The sequence below is a fragment of the Aphelocoma coerulescens genome, chromosome 3 (genome assembly GCF_041296385.1).
Source record: "Aphelocoma coerulescens isolate FSJ_1873_10779 chromosome 3, UR_Acoe_1.0, whole genome shotgun sequence".
NCBI classification, from domain to species: domain Eukaryota; kingdom Metazoa; phylum Chordata; class Aves; order Passeriformes; family Corvidae; genus Aphelocoma; species Aphelocoma coerulescens.
The window spans coordinates 16270582-16286902 of record NC_091016.1 but is presented as its reverse complement, the minus strand read 5'-3'; the positions used below and the strand labels follow the sequence as shown (position 1 = coordinate 16286902).

General features: G+C 49.1%; 1 protein-coding gene across 1 annotated transcript in view; it reads left to right on the top strand.

The window, feature by feature from the left end:
- Positions 1-270: 270 nt before the first annotated feature.
- Positions 271-16321, top strand: part of LOC138107671 (TOG array regulator of axonemal microtubules protein 2-like) — a 95469-nt gene continuing 79418 nt past the window's right edge. Inside the window, exons 1-6 of the mRNA XM_069009186.1 lie at positions 271-401; positions 1669-1715; positions 3675-3956; positions 5354-5442; positions 6389-6539; positions 7632-7793. Coding sequence (XP_068865287.1) covers positions 271-401; positions 1669-1715; positions 3675-3956; positions 5354-5442; positions 6389-6539; positions 7632-7793 — 862 coding nt within the window. The remainder of the gene's footprint in view (positions 402-1668; positions 1716-3674; positions 3957-5353; positions 5443-6388; positions 6540-7631; positions 7794-16321) is intronic.

Sequence of the window (16321 nt, the reverse complement as noted above, 5' to 3'; positions counted from 1 at the left end):
TGCCAGCTGGCAATCCAGCCTTATTTCCAGAGAAGTGAGCACAGGGATAGAAGTGGCAAATGTGGGACATGGTCTCTCACTCACCACTTCCCTTTCCATTCCCTGTCCTAGACCAAGCTGCTCCATCAGTTTGACATTTCTGCCAGGTCCCAGCTAACAGCATGGCTAAATGTGTTCAGGCATGAATGGGGGCAAGGCTGGATGCTTGATCTGAGGAGTACTGTGTTCTACTCTTTGCAGGCTTCCTTGCTGTTTTCCAGCGGTGGGGATATGAAGAAGGGGTCATTGGGACCACCTTTGATCCCCCCAATACGCAAGGCAGTGAGTCCCCCTGTGAGCAGTGCGGCAGCGTCTGTCCCAAGCTCTCTGCAGCTGGATTTCCAGGAGTCCCAGGAGACGAGGTAAGCCAAGGTGTCTGCTGCTCCAGTGTGCTGTTCCCCTCGCTCTTCTTGTTTCGTGAGGTTATTTTCCACAGTCATCTCTCCCATGTATTTAGGCAAACCTCCGTGTATTCCCCATTTTGCCCATCTGTGGTGATCCAGCGCAATGGCAAACCCAACACCATATGCCCTAAGAGCAGAGGTGGTTGTGGGGAAGAGGAGGCAGGGCTTAAGAGCACCTCAGAACAGGTCCTCTGCTGGACTTGGCTACTGCTTCCCTCTATGATGTTTGTGGTGTCATTTGGGAACTGTATTGCATGGATCTGGATTCTGCAGTTCTTTGAATACTGTGATCCTTGACTGTCAACTTCTGCGGCCATGAGAATATGTCAGGGCAAATATTGGCTACTGAGGAGGTGTCTGCAAATTCAGGTGCTGCTTCTGTAAATGTCAGGCGTGACTTCTCTGTGCCTGGGCCTCCACCGTGAAACCAGAGCCCAGATAAAACTTGGGGTACAGATGTATAATCTGATTGATGTCTAGTATTTCGATCTGGGCTTAAGATCAAAGAGGGCAAGGTGCTAGAGAAGAGTTATAGGACTGTACCTGATGCAAAGATATTAGCTTGGATATAGGTGTGAGAAAATGTAGCTGTCAAGCTTATCCTAGTGACAAGGATAAGGAAGGAGTCACAGAAGTTGCAATTGAAAAGCATCCGTAGGGCTTTTAAAGTGCAATCTGAATATCCTTACCTAGCAGCTGAGTTGGAAAAGGCCTTTTTGTCCTTGAAAGAGCAAGCAGGTGTACTGTCATTCTCAGGAGAGAGCAGTGCTATGACCCCATGTAGCCCGAGACTGTCACCAGTGTAAGGCATGAGCAGGCAAAGTCAAGCTTTGTCAGGAGAACAAAAGTAGCTGCCCTCCATACAGACTTGTGTCTCAGCTCAGCAGCTCTTGCTGCTTCACAGAGGCTGTAGGAGCCACTTGGCTCCAAAAGGAGAGAACTGGGCAGGTCTGATGCAAGTTGAAGAATGACTGCTGTGTTTCAGCCAGAGCTTGGCAAGCTCTGTGGGACTCCAGCAACTGAAAGCTTAAGGACAATTCATCAGCTTTGCAACTGGGTTTGCAGTTGGGTTGGTTTGCAGTTTTGCAGTTGGGTTTATGTGTTGCATTTCCTCCTTCATCAGGGGGACCGTGCTAAGAAGGTTTGCCTCCTTTGATGCTACACACATTCCATGCCCTTCTCTTTCTACCTGCTCATATGTTCTTTTGTCCTCCATTTTCTCAAGGCCAAGATCCAGCAGCAGAAGCAAAGAGAAGAACTCTGAACATGCAAGTAGGTACAGGGCATGTCTGTCCTAAAATGACCATTGGAATGCTGACCCAGGGGTGGCATTGGGACAGTTTGGTTGAAAACCATCCTGGTTTAAATTTCTTCAAATTCCTTTGAATTCCTTGATGGGCTCAGTGGACTCTCCCAGAGCCTGGTCACTGGGAGTGTGCTCCGGTGGTGCAGTGAAAATTACTCCAGGAGCTGCACTGGTACCTTGGGGCTTGGGAAATGTGCCACAGGAAAAGAAAACATTCCTCTCCATCCTGCACATGCCTTTCATCTCCCTGCACCCTTTCTAAGGTCATAATTAGTAGAGAAAAAAAGACATTTAGCATGAAAGGAGAAATGTTCCCACTCCTTCCTCCTGCCTTTGAAGGGGGACACCTTCCCTTGGGGCAGTTTCTGTGCTGAAGCCTTTGCGATCTGAAGGAGATTCATGGACATTGCCTGGTTTTGCATGGGGAGAAATAGGGAAACCTCCTTAGACAGAAAGGCCTTGTTAATGTTCCAATTAAGGGGAAGGAGACTTCCAAATGGATGCAGCCTATGCAGGACCAGAGTTTGTCATCCTCTGACAGCACAAGCCTAAAGCCACCTATGGCAGGTTCACGATGGCAAATCTCTTCCCCGACTCTCTCTGCCCGTGTCAGTAGTGCAGGCTGAGGCTGGGGGAGGAGATGGCTTCTGCCCTGTCCCCCCTCCCTGCCTTGCCTGAGCCCTGACAAGAAGAGTTGTGCCAGACAAAATGCGGTGTCTGGTGCATGTGTGTCAGCCCCTGCTTTCAAGTTCAAAGCCTCAATGACAGTGTTGTTGTTCCTTTGCCATCTCTGGGCGTGGAATGATAGGAGAGGTGAGATTTGAAGGAACAATTTTGCTGATGCAGAAAAAGGGATCAGATCCACTGGTCCCTTGCCTCAGGGTTAGTTCTGCCAAATCCTTGGCAAGGCCCCTTTGGAATGACTCCGTAATTGCTGATATGCAGCTGGAATGCTGAATGCATCTGGGGAGAAGTATTGCTGAGTATGTAAGGTGGCATTTTAGCTGGATTAATTCTGCTCTAGAAATGAGCTATCTCATTAAAGCTTACCTGTTACGCTTTTATAATTGTGCTGACCATTCTACAGGGGAAAAAAATCCTGATTTAAGACAGTTATTCCTTTTTACTGTCCTGCTGCCACATGATTTTATCATCGGTGGAGGCCTGTACAGAATGATTAGTTCTCTGAGTTTTAAAAGCTCCGTTGGAGAGCATTTCAGATTAACCTGCCCCGTGCCATTTCCATTAAGAAAATTTTGAATTGTCAGGATTAGCGAAGATCAGAAATGTTTTGAGGCAGGTCATGTTTATGTTGGGTTTGGGTGTCTCTGCAGGAGAGAAAGCAGGGAATAAACCCCTGGAGCAACAAAGCAGAGAAAAGCTGGAACGTTTGCATGAACAATGTGCTCCCTACAGATATGGGCTGCTTGAATACTGGGGACATCTAATTTTGATTGCAAATCTTCTGCAGCTTCTAATACATGGTGCCATTGTTTGTGTCCCAGCACTGCCTTTGTTGTAAAGAGAAATAAAAACCACCAACAAAACCCAGCTGAGAACTGAGGGGGAGTTACAGAAACAAAGGCCTTGAAAACTGGCTTTGGAAAGCAATTACTTCCTAGGTGGAATTGTCAAATTCTAGAGACCCCCCTGTGGGTTGCCAACTGTTTGGAAGGAAAGGGATCCCTTCCAAGTAGTGGATGAGCCATGAGCAGCACAGGAGCAAAGTAGTGGAATGTCTCTCTCCTGTCCTGCCAGCTCCATAGAGTTCAGAGCAATTATAGTGATGCTAGCCTCATGAAAAATAAAAACAAAGCGATCTTCTCAATATTAAAACACCCCTCGAGTGCCTCACCCATTAGTTGTGGTGATTGTAAAGGTGGGAGTTCAACTAACTCACTTCTTCCCTTGTACCTGATCTACAGCTTCTTCTGAGTCTACAACAAAAGCCCAGAGGAAGAAAAAAAATTCATGGTGTGTGATAGGACCTGGGATGCCTCTGTTCCCAAGGGACCTGGCTGAACTTTTCGGCTTGGTGCCAACTGACGTGCGGAAGCCCGGCCTTGGCAGTGCAGGTCTCCGCTCGCAGCCTGCTCAGGGGGCCTTGGCCCAGGAGCCCCGGCAGGGGCAGCTGAGCAGCGCTGCCCCCGGGGTCACTGCCAGGGAGGACACGGTGAAGGCTGAGCATGGCTCAGCCTCACAAAGAGGTAAGGCGGGAGCTGGGCCGCTCTCTGGCGGGAGGAAGGCTCTTGTGCCAGCCTAGAGAGCCTGGGCACATTGCCAGGGAACAGTTCTGCCCTGCATGTGCCCCCTGCAATGAGCTGTGCAGCTCCCAGTGCCCCGTGTAGCTGTAGGGCTGCTCAGCTGTGGGGCCGGGAGAGGAGCAGGAGGGTGCGTGTGCAGCTGAGCCATTCCTGGAAAGCACAGGGCTCTGGGCTCCCTGCTGTCCCAGGGCAGCCCAGAGGCCAGGCTGTTCCTGTGCTGGCTCTCTGGAAGTGGGTCAGGGTGTCTCCCTGGTCTGCCTCAAGTGGCTGCTGGCAGGAGCGTGTTTCCCTGTGCAGCTCTTTAGAAGTTACCTGGGAATCTCTCCAATGAAATAGTGTAGCTTCAGATACTTTATGTTGGTGGCATTGTGGCCTCTGTCATATTTTGTGTCTCCACTTTGCACTTGGGACTGACTGCACTGCTCCCAAGGAGGTTACCCTGGAGTCAGTAGTTTTTCCCTATTAACTTCCCAGATGCTCTTACCTTCCGAGGCCTTGCCCCCAATCCAGAATAGCCCTCCTTCCTCAAAGCCCATATCTAACTCTTTTTTATTATTAAGCTGACCATTTTGCAGGGAAAAAAATCCTGATTTAAGACATTGGTTTTTTGCTACTTTGCTGCCATGTGATTTTATCCTCTGTGAAGCCATGTAAAGAGTGACTCATCCTCTGAGTTTTAAGGGCTCTGTTGGGGAGTATTTCAGAACGAGTTACATTGTTCCACTTCCATTAGGAAAATCAGCCTTTAGTCAGACTGGCCTGAAAGTGGCCCAATCTCACACAGTTTAGAATGAAAATCCTCGGGGAAAGCAAATGATCCCGTTTCAAGAACACAATTCACGTTTGGCTAACACTCCTGCAATCCTAAGCTTTTCTTTTCATGTCCTCTAAAATATTGCCACAAAGAGAAGAAAATACTGATCTAAATGCTTACAGGTATTAGAACCCAGGAGTTCTTTTAGGAACCAGGAAGAAGATGTGTACTAAAATCAGCATGAATTAGGGCAGATAAGAATCTCTGTCAGGAGCAAGCTCCGTCTCTGCCCTTCTCTATCAAACACAGCGGCTCTCCAGCACCCAGGGGTGAGGCCTTCATCATGCAGGAGGTTTCACTCTGCTGGCCAACAGAGCAATGCCATGTCTGCTGCCAGTGCACTGTGGCAGTAGCCCATCCATTGGGAGAGGTTCTAGGCATATGTACCTTGCTGCTCTCAGACACAATCTCTGGGCCTTATCAGAGCTCAGCAGTCTGGAAGCTGTCTTGCCTGTTGCCCAGCGTGGCGCTGTTGGGGGCTTGAAGTGTGCCAGAGATTTACAGGAACCTTTGCTTCCATTAACAGGCCTCCCACTGAGCCAGGCCAAGGAGACGGATCACCCCACCGGTGCTGGCCTTACGAATGCCGAAGCCCTGAAGGATGGCTTTCGAAAGGTGAGGGATAAGGACAGGCATGAGCAGACTTCCTTTCCAGTGACTGTTTAGTGTTTGGCCCAAAATGTCCCTGAAAATCATAATCTTCCACTCTTGGGGGATGGGGATTCTCTTGGGAATATATTTGACAGCTCCAGAGCAATTGCTTGGCTATTTCCAGTGGTGGCAAGGTCACTGGTTTGGAGATGGTGCTAAGGTCATGCCAGAAGCATTCTTTATGTGCAAAGGCCCTTGTAGAGAAGTTCTGAATGGCAGAGCAAGCTACACATCAGTGAATGTGGGCAAAGTGCATCCTTGGAAGCACAGAAGCAAGGATTCTAATGCTGAGTGTAAGCAAGGCTGCAAAATAAAATGGGAGACTTTGATTTTTCCTGGTTACCTTTCTTGCTGTATCTCACAGCCCTCTCATTCTCAATTTTTCCGCACATTAACATCAATGTTTCTGCAACTTGTTTTCACGTGACTCCTCTTTTTGGCCTCACGGTCTCTGAGAGCAGCTGAGTCCTTCAGAAGCCAGAAGTGAGAAACTGCTGCAATTCCTGGCCACGAGTGTTAAGCAACAGCTAATTACCCCTCCTTGCTGCGTATTGCACATGGTTTTTATTCTTCCTGCTATGCAGGAAGGGAACTGCCTGCCCACCGGTCACGTGTGCTATTCATCTGTCTTAGAGCACTCCTGTGATTTTCTTGCTTCAAGCAGGGCCTCTTGACATAGGCTGAGAAACAGTACCTTGGAGCAGTGGAAGGTTATGGCAATAAAGCGTTCCACCTCACTGTGTGTAATTGCCAAGGTGAGGACAGGAGACATTCTTCAGAAACCATTGGAGTGTACATGGAGCTGCATCAAGGACTGTGGAACTCGATGGACTCTGTGCTCCTGATGAGATGTTGTGTCTGGTTTGTGTGTCTCTGCTTACAGTCTGTGATGCATTCCCATTGCATGTAGATCCTTGCTGCATTGTGCATTTTGGCTCAAAGGAACTTAGAGCGGAATCCAATGGGGCCTTTGGAGACAGAGATCAAGACAAAGAGAGAAAAGGAAACGTCCTTGCAGCTGCTTCCACAGACAGTTGACCCCGGGGATGCAGCTGCAGCAAGTAAGTGGTTGCTACACCTGGGGTCCTTTCTGATCACTCGCTTGCCCTCTGCACAGTGTTGCCTCAGACCGGGGGGCTGTTACACTTGCATCCAAGTGGGAGTTTGCATAGGATGTATTTCCGGTCCCCAAAGAAAAATGGAGAGGCATGAAGTGTCTTGCCCAGGGCCTCACTGAGTCAGTAACAGAATATCAGCTTCCCACCTTCCCCTCTGAAGTCCTTCAGAGTGTAAAATTCTGTCTTGCAAAGTACACTGGGGCTTCAGACTCTCTCCTGGCTAGCAGCCTCCAGGAAAAGTGGGTCCAAAAGAATGCTTTTCAACCAAGGTGCAACCTGGAAGAAACAAAATTCAACTCCTTCTAATGAAAACCCCAGAGACCCTTCTCCCACCACTCCCTGCTGAGGAGCTGGCGCTGTAGAGCTGTGCTGAAGCCCCGAGCCAGTGCTTCTGTTGTAGCCCCAGGAGCAAGCAGCGTTCCCGACTGAATCCCGGCTGAGGGGCTCTGACTGCAGTGCTGTGTGCGCTGCCCCAGGGCAGCAGCAGGGACCTCAGGAGGCAGCACTCAGCCCGAGGGCATCACGCAAGGTTATCTGCGCTTTCTTTTGGGAACTTCCCCAGCCAGCCTCTGAAACAGGGAAACAAAAGAAAAGCAATACTGGGGTTTCCTTGTTTCTTCAGGGAAGCATCCCTGCAATTTGGTTTGAAACCAGAAGAGGGTAGATTTCGATTAGATATTAGGAAGAACTTTTTTATAATGAAGGGGATGAAACACTGGAAGAGTTTGCCCCGAGAAGCTGTTGTTGATCGATCCTTGAAGGTGTTCAAGGCCATGTTAGATGGGGCCCTGAGGAACCTGCTCTAGCTGAAGATGTCCCTGCTCATGGGGGCTGGACTAGATGGTGGTTAAAGGTGCCTTCAGACCCAAACTCTTCTAGGAGTCTGTGATTCTGTGATCACTTTCCCATGGTACTGTGCCACTGTTATACTTGAAGTTCGTTGGGATAACAAAGAGACGTTACCCAGCTCCAGCAAGTTTTCTGGGCCTTTCCATTGTCAGCCTCCACTCCCAAGCTCCTCTTTGGTCCCTGCAGGCTTTAGCCTACTGCCTGTCAATGGCACAGCTTCCAGTGTGCAGAGAAAACACCCTGGTAGTGCCTTGAAGGAGAAGGTCTTGAGGAAGCAGGACAATGTGCCCTTACTGCCCAATAAGCCCATCATCCATGGAGACGGCAGCTTCCCACGCAACTCCTCAGGTAAGCCTGCTCCACAGCAGCTTTTTCCTGCACCGGTTTTCCTTGCACAAGGAGCGCAAACCGCCTCCTGCCTCAGCCACCACAGCTGGGATCTTGGGTTCATAGCCTGTGCTGAGAATGGACAGCAAATCTACTCTTGAGTTACTCCAGCTCGGCAGTACTGGAGCACTTGGTTCTTAGAGATCCATTGGAAAGCTGAGCTGCATAAAGTAGTGGTAAAGACCTAAGCTCTGGCTTTTGCCCATCCTGATAGACCAAACTACAGCACTGGTGCCAGGAGGCAGCTGTAACTGCAGGGATGAGCTCGGGGCAGTCTGGCAGGGTGTGCTCACTGTGCACCTCCGAGTACCACCACGATCAACTGTCCGCTCTCCATCTTGGCCCTCTGCCTGTGCTGCTGTCCGGCTCTGCAGCCAGCTTTCCTGCTCTCCCAGCAAGGGTTGTCTCTGCATGGCAGTCAGCCACTTGGTGCAGCCGTGCTGCTGCTCCCAGAAGTGCCCAATGGCTTCTCGCTGCTGCCATCCCACGGCCTGCAATGCCAAGAGGGAACAAGCAGCGCCTCCTGTGTCACCCCACCCAAATACAGCGGCCTGTGTAGCAGGTGACAGCCAGGAGGGGCTGCCTGGTGCTCCCAGGCTGTTTGCTGCCCGCCGTGAATACACAGCACATAGTCCCTAGTGGCTCTTGCCTCTCCTTTGAGGGCAGCCTGCCTGTGCTATGATCCTGAGTAGGGTGAGATAAGAAGAAGGGAGCTAGGAATGATACTTTGAGTGCTCTTTTCTAGTGATGCTACTTCCATGGTCACAATTGACCAGAACTAGCCTGACGTGGCTCCCCATTCATTTTGAATATAGATGTATACATCGACATCCTGCTGCAGTGACACCACTGATGGCAGTGACAGGGCTACATCAGTGACAGCCAGATTAGCTCCCATCTGAATATTCTAGATTCTGTGCAATATTTAAACTCCATCATTTGAGACAGCTCAGATGTTTCCATGTACACATTAGAAAACTACCTGTTGAGTGCATGACATGAAATTTATGATGAACAGTCCTTTTGATGACAAATGGGTTTCATAAGAAATGGATTTATCGTCTGAATTTTCTCATACCTTGTAAACTGACTATCAAGAGATTGTGTCTGCCCACAATTTGCATCTGTCTTTAGGTATTCATATCATCAATTTGCATTTGGAAGGCTTTTTTATCAACCATCTGGGCTAGAGATTCCATTTTTCCACAAGAGAAAGCTTAGGCTTGCACAGTGTGCACACAAGTCCATTTGATGACAAACAAATTTCACCTCAGCATCTTTGAAATACAGCCAGTGTGTACTTTACTGAAATAGTAAAGATTCGTGATGCTTAGAAAGAACAAAATCCATGAACTACTCCCTTCCCAATAGCAGGCTGAAATGTAAGTGCACTCAGCTGCCCTCTGTCTAGAGCAGCTGAAGTCAATGGGAACAGAGGCGCTGTGAGGTGTGAAGGGTCAGGTATCGCTGTTCCCTGGTAGTTGCTCTGAGGGGATTCAGCCGGGCCCAGCAGGGCTCGGTTGTTCAGGCTCGGCTTGGTGCTGTCACGAGGCAGCTGCAGGTCTTTCCTCAGGGAGTTGCAGAGTGCCTCTGTCCTCAGGGCTCGGGGAAATCAGGGCGCTGAGACAAGAGAGGCAGCTGAGGGGTCCCTCCTGGGGTAGCAAGTCCTGCTGGTGGGCACTGTCTCACAGGGAGTGGGAGCTCTGCGGCCTCAGGAAGGTGCCGCTGGCTGTGGTACCTGTGGCACTCGGGAGCTGGCGCTGTGTGGGCAATTGTCAGGTTTAGCCAAGGAGCTGTGCCCAGCTGGGGGGGGCTGGGAGAAAGCAAGGAGCCAGAGAGCAGGGAATTCTCTGAGCCAGTGCCAGTTTGTACCTCATGGAAGCCTGGCTGGGAGATGGGGCTGCAGGCCGCTCCATGGCGGGGTGCCTTGCCCGGGGCTGCAGCGCTCAGGGCTGACCCTCTCCTTACAGTGACCCCACAGACGGCCACTGGTGCCGAGCGCCGAGAGGAGCCGCTCCGTGGGAAGGGGCAGAAGGACGGAGCCTCTTTGGAGCCACAGCAGTCCTTGCTCGAGGCACTCTCCTTGCTCAGCAGCAATGACTGGTAAGAAAGGCCCCGTTCCCTCTTTCTCCCTCTTAGCGTTAAGGTAGGTGAGGAGAGTATCTTGCTAGTGCCTCTGAGCCCCAACAGCCCAGAGGGCCGAGGGGCACCAGTGAAACCACTCCAGAGCAGAGAGAGGATAAAGATTTGAGAGCAGCCTTTTCTTGGCCTTGCTCTGCAGCAGTGCTCCAGCTGCAGCAGGTCCGTGCTGTTTCCTCGCTTTGCCTGCTGCTCTGTGGAGCTGCAAAGGAAATCATGAGGGAAGAGGGAAAGCTGTGGGACAAGATGATTTGCTGGCTGAAGCCAGAAGCAGGATGGCAGCAGTTTGGAGTGTAGAGATTTGGGTGCCTCGGGTTGCAGTGGGACTGAGTAAGATTTGTCTCTGGCCCCACTGCTGGCAGCAGTGGCAGGAGTCGGGGTCTGCCTGTGACCTTCCGCATGTGAGTCCCAGGAGCAGCTACAGGGAGTTCTTCTTTCTGAGAAATGCACTGAGTTGTGCCATAGAGTCACAGGGAGGTGACAAGAAACAGCAGCATGGCACAGTCTCACAGCTTCCAGGAAGCACTGACATAGGGACTTCATGTGCCAGAGACTTCAGAAAGGCTGCCTTGTTAAACGGCCACAAACGAAGACTCTGAAACCCCTCTATTTGCCTCTTGGATTTGTGTATGCTTTTGACAGCCACAGCAACCTGTGGCAGCGAGTGCCACGATTTCATCAAGTACTGCCTGAAAAGCACCTCCCTTTGTTTGACTGAGCCGCCAGCCTGGTAATTTCAGAGGGTGCTGCCTAGTTCTTGGGTGGAGAGAAAGTCAATCTTTTTGGTACTTGCCTTTCAGGGAGCTGAAGGAGAAGGGACTCTTCAGCATCAAACACCTGGCTGAGTCCCACTCAGAAGTCCTTCTTTGTAGACTTCGTGAGGTTTGCTTGGCACTTACCAACGAGGTAAGAACATTGTTCTGAATCGTCCTCCGTGCCTCATACACGGTGTGTAGAGTAGATATGTGCCTGTTCATCTCCCTGTGTGCTCAGGGACTGCCTTCATTTCTGTTTCTAGACCTTATATTTCTCATGTCTGTCAGCTCTCTATAGGATCTGTGTGCACGTGTAGCTCTATTTACTGCTAGGTCGGGCATCTGACACTCTCCTCTTGGAGCGAGCTGCCATTATCATGCAACGTGCAAATGCAGAAACGGAGACACCAATTATGTTATTTGCTGCAGTCCAAATCTCTGCAGATCCTTGTGCCACTGCCTTGGAACCAAAGTACAAGTAAAAACACCTCAAAAAAGTATTAAAATACATCCAACACATCTTAAAACACTTGTAAAAGTATACAGTAAACACAGGAAAGATAACTCTTATGGTGTACAATGGTTTGAAGTTTGAAAAGGGAGCATTAAGTTGGGAATTTTAACTGGGGAATTTTTACTGGGAAGGGTGCAACTCTCTTACTAAACTACTTTGAACAATTGAAAACACTGATAATGGAACTTGATTTTTGTACCTGGGCTGATGGGCTAATTTGAACATTCAATTTAAAAATATTTAACTCAAAATTAATTAATTAAAGCACTTAATATGCAAAGACCAAGCACAAATAGGGATTTCATGTATGACAAACGGCGTTGTTTGCAGAAGGATGAGAGGACTGTGAGGTTATTGAACAAGGGATCCTCAAATCTGTACTGCAGCCTGGGTGCCATTCAGCCCACGGGTATGGGATCATTTGGTACCATGGACCAGTGCTTGCCAGCATATTGAATTCCTGCCCAGCTGGAAGAAGCAATTCTGGGTTCAGCTCCAGCTCTTGGTGGGCTGCATGATCACGGACAATGCTGCCTTTCCAGAATTTATTTCTCAGTTGCCTTTCATAGTCATTTGAAGCTTTTAAACCTCACATGTCAATTTGCTCTGCCTTAGGGAAAAACACTTCTGAGCCCAGTGCAAACTGTAACCTTTTGACACCAAAGTCTTCATGGTTTCCAGGTTCTGATGTTAGAGAAGAAAATGCATGTGAATGTGTTAATTAGCTTTTCTGGAGGAAAAACTCTGTGTCACGTGGCTGCATGTGTTTGCTTAGCTATGGCTTAAATCCCAGCCTAGTAAAGCCCGGGAAGGCTGGCATGTGTCAGGGAAAACTAGTCTGTGAGCTTATGGGGTTGCCTGCCATCACCAGCAGAGTGGATGTGTCCTTTGGGGATTCCACTGGAGACAAAATTAGGCACCTGCTCCCTCCTGCAATATTCTCTTAGATCTTTCTAAAATATCCTAGAAAAGACAGTGAAACTTCATGTCTACTTGCACACCCACTGTTTGAATAGGGGCATTTTTGTCTCTCCGCTAAGTCATTGCCCTTGCACATCAGAAACAGGAACACCAACAAACGGGAATGACGCATGATCCTCCTGCTGGTGCCTCAGAATACTGGTAAGTGCAGATCTGGGTAGCTACCAAGATGAACATTTAATTAGCATTTCATGCTCCTTCAAGATACCCAGATCTCAGGGCATTTTGTTTCCAAGCTGCAGCTATACCGTCACTCTCTGGGGAAGAACAGTCAATAGGAAACAGCGACTGCCAGTATTGCAAAAGTGTGGGGCAAAACCTGAAGTGTCTGTGTGAAAAGGTGAGTGGGAAGAGTGTAATTCCCACAGCCAAAGCTTAATTAGGGCAGCAGGATCACTTCTTTACTGCATGGCTGCAAGATGATCATCAGGGACCTCCTTTTTGTATCTCATGCAGGAAAGGAGCTCTTAATAATACCCTGCTACTGAAACCCACACTGGGGTGTAGCTCTGTAGTGGTTCCCAATGAAGCAGATTGCCTGCTTTGTCACTGCCAGCCCTGTGACCCTGCGAGGGACCACAGTTCATCCCACACATGTTCTGTCTCCAGGAAAAGCTTGCCTTGGCTTATTAGAGGGGAAAAGACCAGAAGAATAATAAAATGGACAATTAATCTGGTCACTTTGGAGGACATGCTCATGCTTTCACATGGCAGCCTTGTACCGGCTTGTTAGTCATCGTGAAACATATCCATAGAAAAAACTCCGATCCTATACTACATCTGAATGAAATTCCTTCAGATTATTAAGATTTCTGTTGTCAGGACCAGGATAAAACCCTTCCAACACTCACTTGCAGCTGTCCTGGACTTCTGCAGCCCTTTATGGAAACCTGCTGTAGGTACAGTGTCTGGAGTTGGTTTGGGCCTCTATGAAAGATGTGTGGAACAGTATGCAGGGCTCTCCTAGGAGAAAACTGTTTGTCCAAGACCGGGGACATCGTGCCTGCAGAAGTGCAGTAGCCCCGCTCCCAGCCCAAGAGTCTGTGAGCTGAGCCACGCTGGGGAGAAAAGACACCGAGGGGCACCAGCCCAGCCACTTCACCTGCCATGACCGTTCTGCGGAGCTCTGCCGTGGGGGGGAAGTCGACGCTGGGCGAGCCACCGAGCTTTCATCTGCTGCTAGAACTACTCCGTGATAGCTCCTGTTTTTCCCGAGAGAGAAGCCGGCGCCATCTTGTAACGCGTGTCATGGGCGGGTTTTCCTCTGGCATTTTGGGTCTTTGTTCCAGTGGGAGGACGGTGAGGTCTGACAGTTTGATATCTACAAGTTACTTACTTATTTTTCCTTGCCTTGTGGGCATTCTGTTTGTTAATAAAGTGTTGGGTTTTTTCCACTTTCATCTATTAGTATTCCTTTCCTATTGCTGGAAAGGGATTGTTGGAACAGTTTAGAGGGGACAACTTATTCCAGACTGCCCTAAGTTTTCTCAAACTGAGACAGATGGCTTCACATAGGAACATCCCCAAGGCTGCTGAGAGGAAGGCACGGAGGAAGACAAACCTAGTTGTACCGGTTTGGCCAAATTTTGAAATATATCCCCTGAGAGAAGGCAGGTCACCACCCCTCCCCCACCAGCTTCAGGAAAAAATAAATTTTCCTCAAAGGAAAGTGAAAGAGATAAAAATTATTTCTTTAACAAACAAACGTGAAAAGGAAAATAATGCTAAATAATAAAAATCTCTCGCTGTGGAGAAAAAACCTGGGAAAGTGTTAAGAGTCCTCCCTTTAGTCTCCTCGGAGCTGGGACTTGGCCCAGGGCCAGGCCCTCTGTGCTCGATGGAAAGTCCTCTCGACGTGCACTGATATTGAAGCAGTCCAGTAGAAAAGAGAGAAAATCTGAAATTCCAGGGAAGGAAAAAAAGTTCAACTCTCAGTCTCTCTCTGGAGAAAAAGAAACTGAACAACTGGCCAAAAGCTGACCGGGCAGCCGCGAGCCGGGTGCCTCCTCCCTCCCCTGCCACAGCTGGAAAAAAAGTCGCTATCTCTGTGTGACCTTGAACAAGCTGCAAACTGCTTTGAAAAAGTTTTGCTCAGTTTTTCCTTCCCCTTCTCAGGCTCAGTTTAAAGGCATAAAAAGGCACAAAAATTAATTTCTGGGCATAGGGCAGCAATAAGGAATACACATCATAAAGTCACCCCAAGACACTAGTATTTCTGAGGGAAATTCTTTTACACCAAACCACCTGGAGTCATCAAACAGCTGACCTGGCGTTTCGAGACATGGGCCAAGGGGGAACCTTTCAGTGTGTTTGGTCAAGGCCGGGCTATGCTCAAGGCAAAGGTGTGTCAGTGTACTCGGCTCCTTCTCTCCTCATGGTGTCCGGCAGGCACAGGAGCCCACAGCTCCTGCAGAAACCATCACGGCACTCCGTGGGAGCAAACTTGTGTCCAGTCCTCACACAGAGCTCTGGTGTCCAGCACTGCACCTCCTTGGAATGAGGAATTGTTGCAGTGCTCTTGGAAGGAGCTAAGGAGGTTTGGCCTTCAGATCAGCTCCTTCCTAGCTCCTGATTTGCTGCCCTGGCTAAGCTGCTGCCTGTGGCAACACTTGGTTCACAGCTGACAGCCCTGCTCTGCTGGCGGACAACCATTGCAGGAGCTTTTGCTGGGGTCATTGAACCTTTCAGATCTTCCCAAGGAGAGCTAAGGAGGGAACTTGTCAAAGGAGCATTGCCTGGGCAAAGCTTTTAACATTAAATCTTTTCTTTGTGCTCACTACCATGCACAGTAAATATTTGAGGAAGCAAGCTTCCTGCTCCAGAAATTCCCCAAATCTATCAGTTTTCCAGAAAGAAAGCACAGATTTGGGATGTGTAATTGCACTTTAATTCATTGTGCAGAAAAATACAGGAGCATTTCTTGTGAGCTGTGTGTCTAACCTAAGTGACCTTGCCACCAAGAACTTAGAAAAGTGGGGAGAGATGGAATCAGTGGCACAAGGATCTGCAGTGGGATTCTCCCGCAGGCCTGAGGAAACTGCCCCGGGGTTCCACTGGGCCATGGCTTTTTACATCAAAACTTCATGCTTCACACTGGGGTGGTGAATCTTCCCTGGCCTTGTCAGGCCACACTGTGATCTCAGAAATGCTTGTTAGGCCTCAGCCTTGATGAACAGCCCCTGGACTAAGCTCCTCTTGAGCTTGCCCAAAACACTGAGTGCTCCCAGGAACTTGTGCTGTCTAACCAGATCCTGGGGTTTTCTATGAACAGTCTTGGAAACTACTTTTCTTGCCTGAATGCCATAACATCCTTCTTCTCGCACTTCCAAAGACAGGCTGCTGACCCAAAGTGCGGCCATGAGGAAGCATTTTATGACTGAAGCCCACTGTCTTGTGGCCCATCAACAGCGGCCCAAAAGGAAGCCCTCGAAGCTCTCCTGGACCACAGCAGCTGCCACTGGCAACCTCCAGTGGGGCCTCTCAGAGCCAGCGAGCTCAAGTTTCCTGTACTCACAGGATCGTCGATCAACAATGGATCCTGGGCCAATCCCCCCACTCCTCACGGCTCCAGTTTAACTACTGTTAAGCTTGAGTGCTGTTAAGCTTTTAGGCCACATTCCTTTTCATCCTTGTCCTTTCTCTCCCTTTGTCAAAACCCGTCTAAACACACACACACACAGAGTTCTCAGTTCATGTCTGGTTTGATTGACTGCATTTTGTTTGTTGTTTTTTTCCCTTGTTGTGCCTTAAAGGACTAGTAAGTAATAGTGTGAATGTTGCCAACAAATTTTGTTGAGCTGTTACTTCATATTCTGCACTAGTTTGAAAACAAACCAGTGAGAAATCACAAGACAGAACTGTAATTTAATAGGAAAATGAAAATAATTGCAATAGTACAAGAACACTGACAGAGTCAGGATACAACCTGACACCCTGTTAATCAGGGTGGTGGTAGCAGCCCAGATGAAGTGGTCCTATTGAAGCAGTGATCCTGTTGAAGGGTCTGGTCTTCGGCTGAAGGTCCAGTAGTAACTCTTATCCTCTGGGAACCCAGGAGGGAAGAGCTGCTTGTGCTTCAATCCTACCTGATTATATCCAGG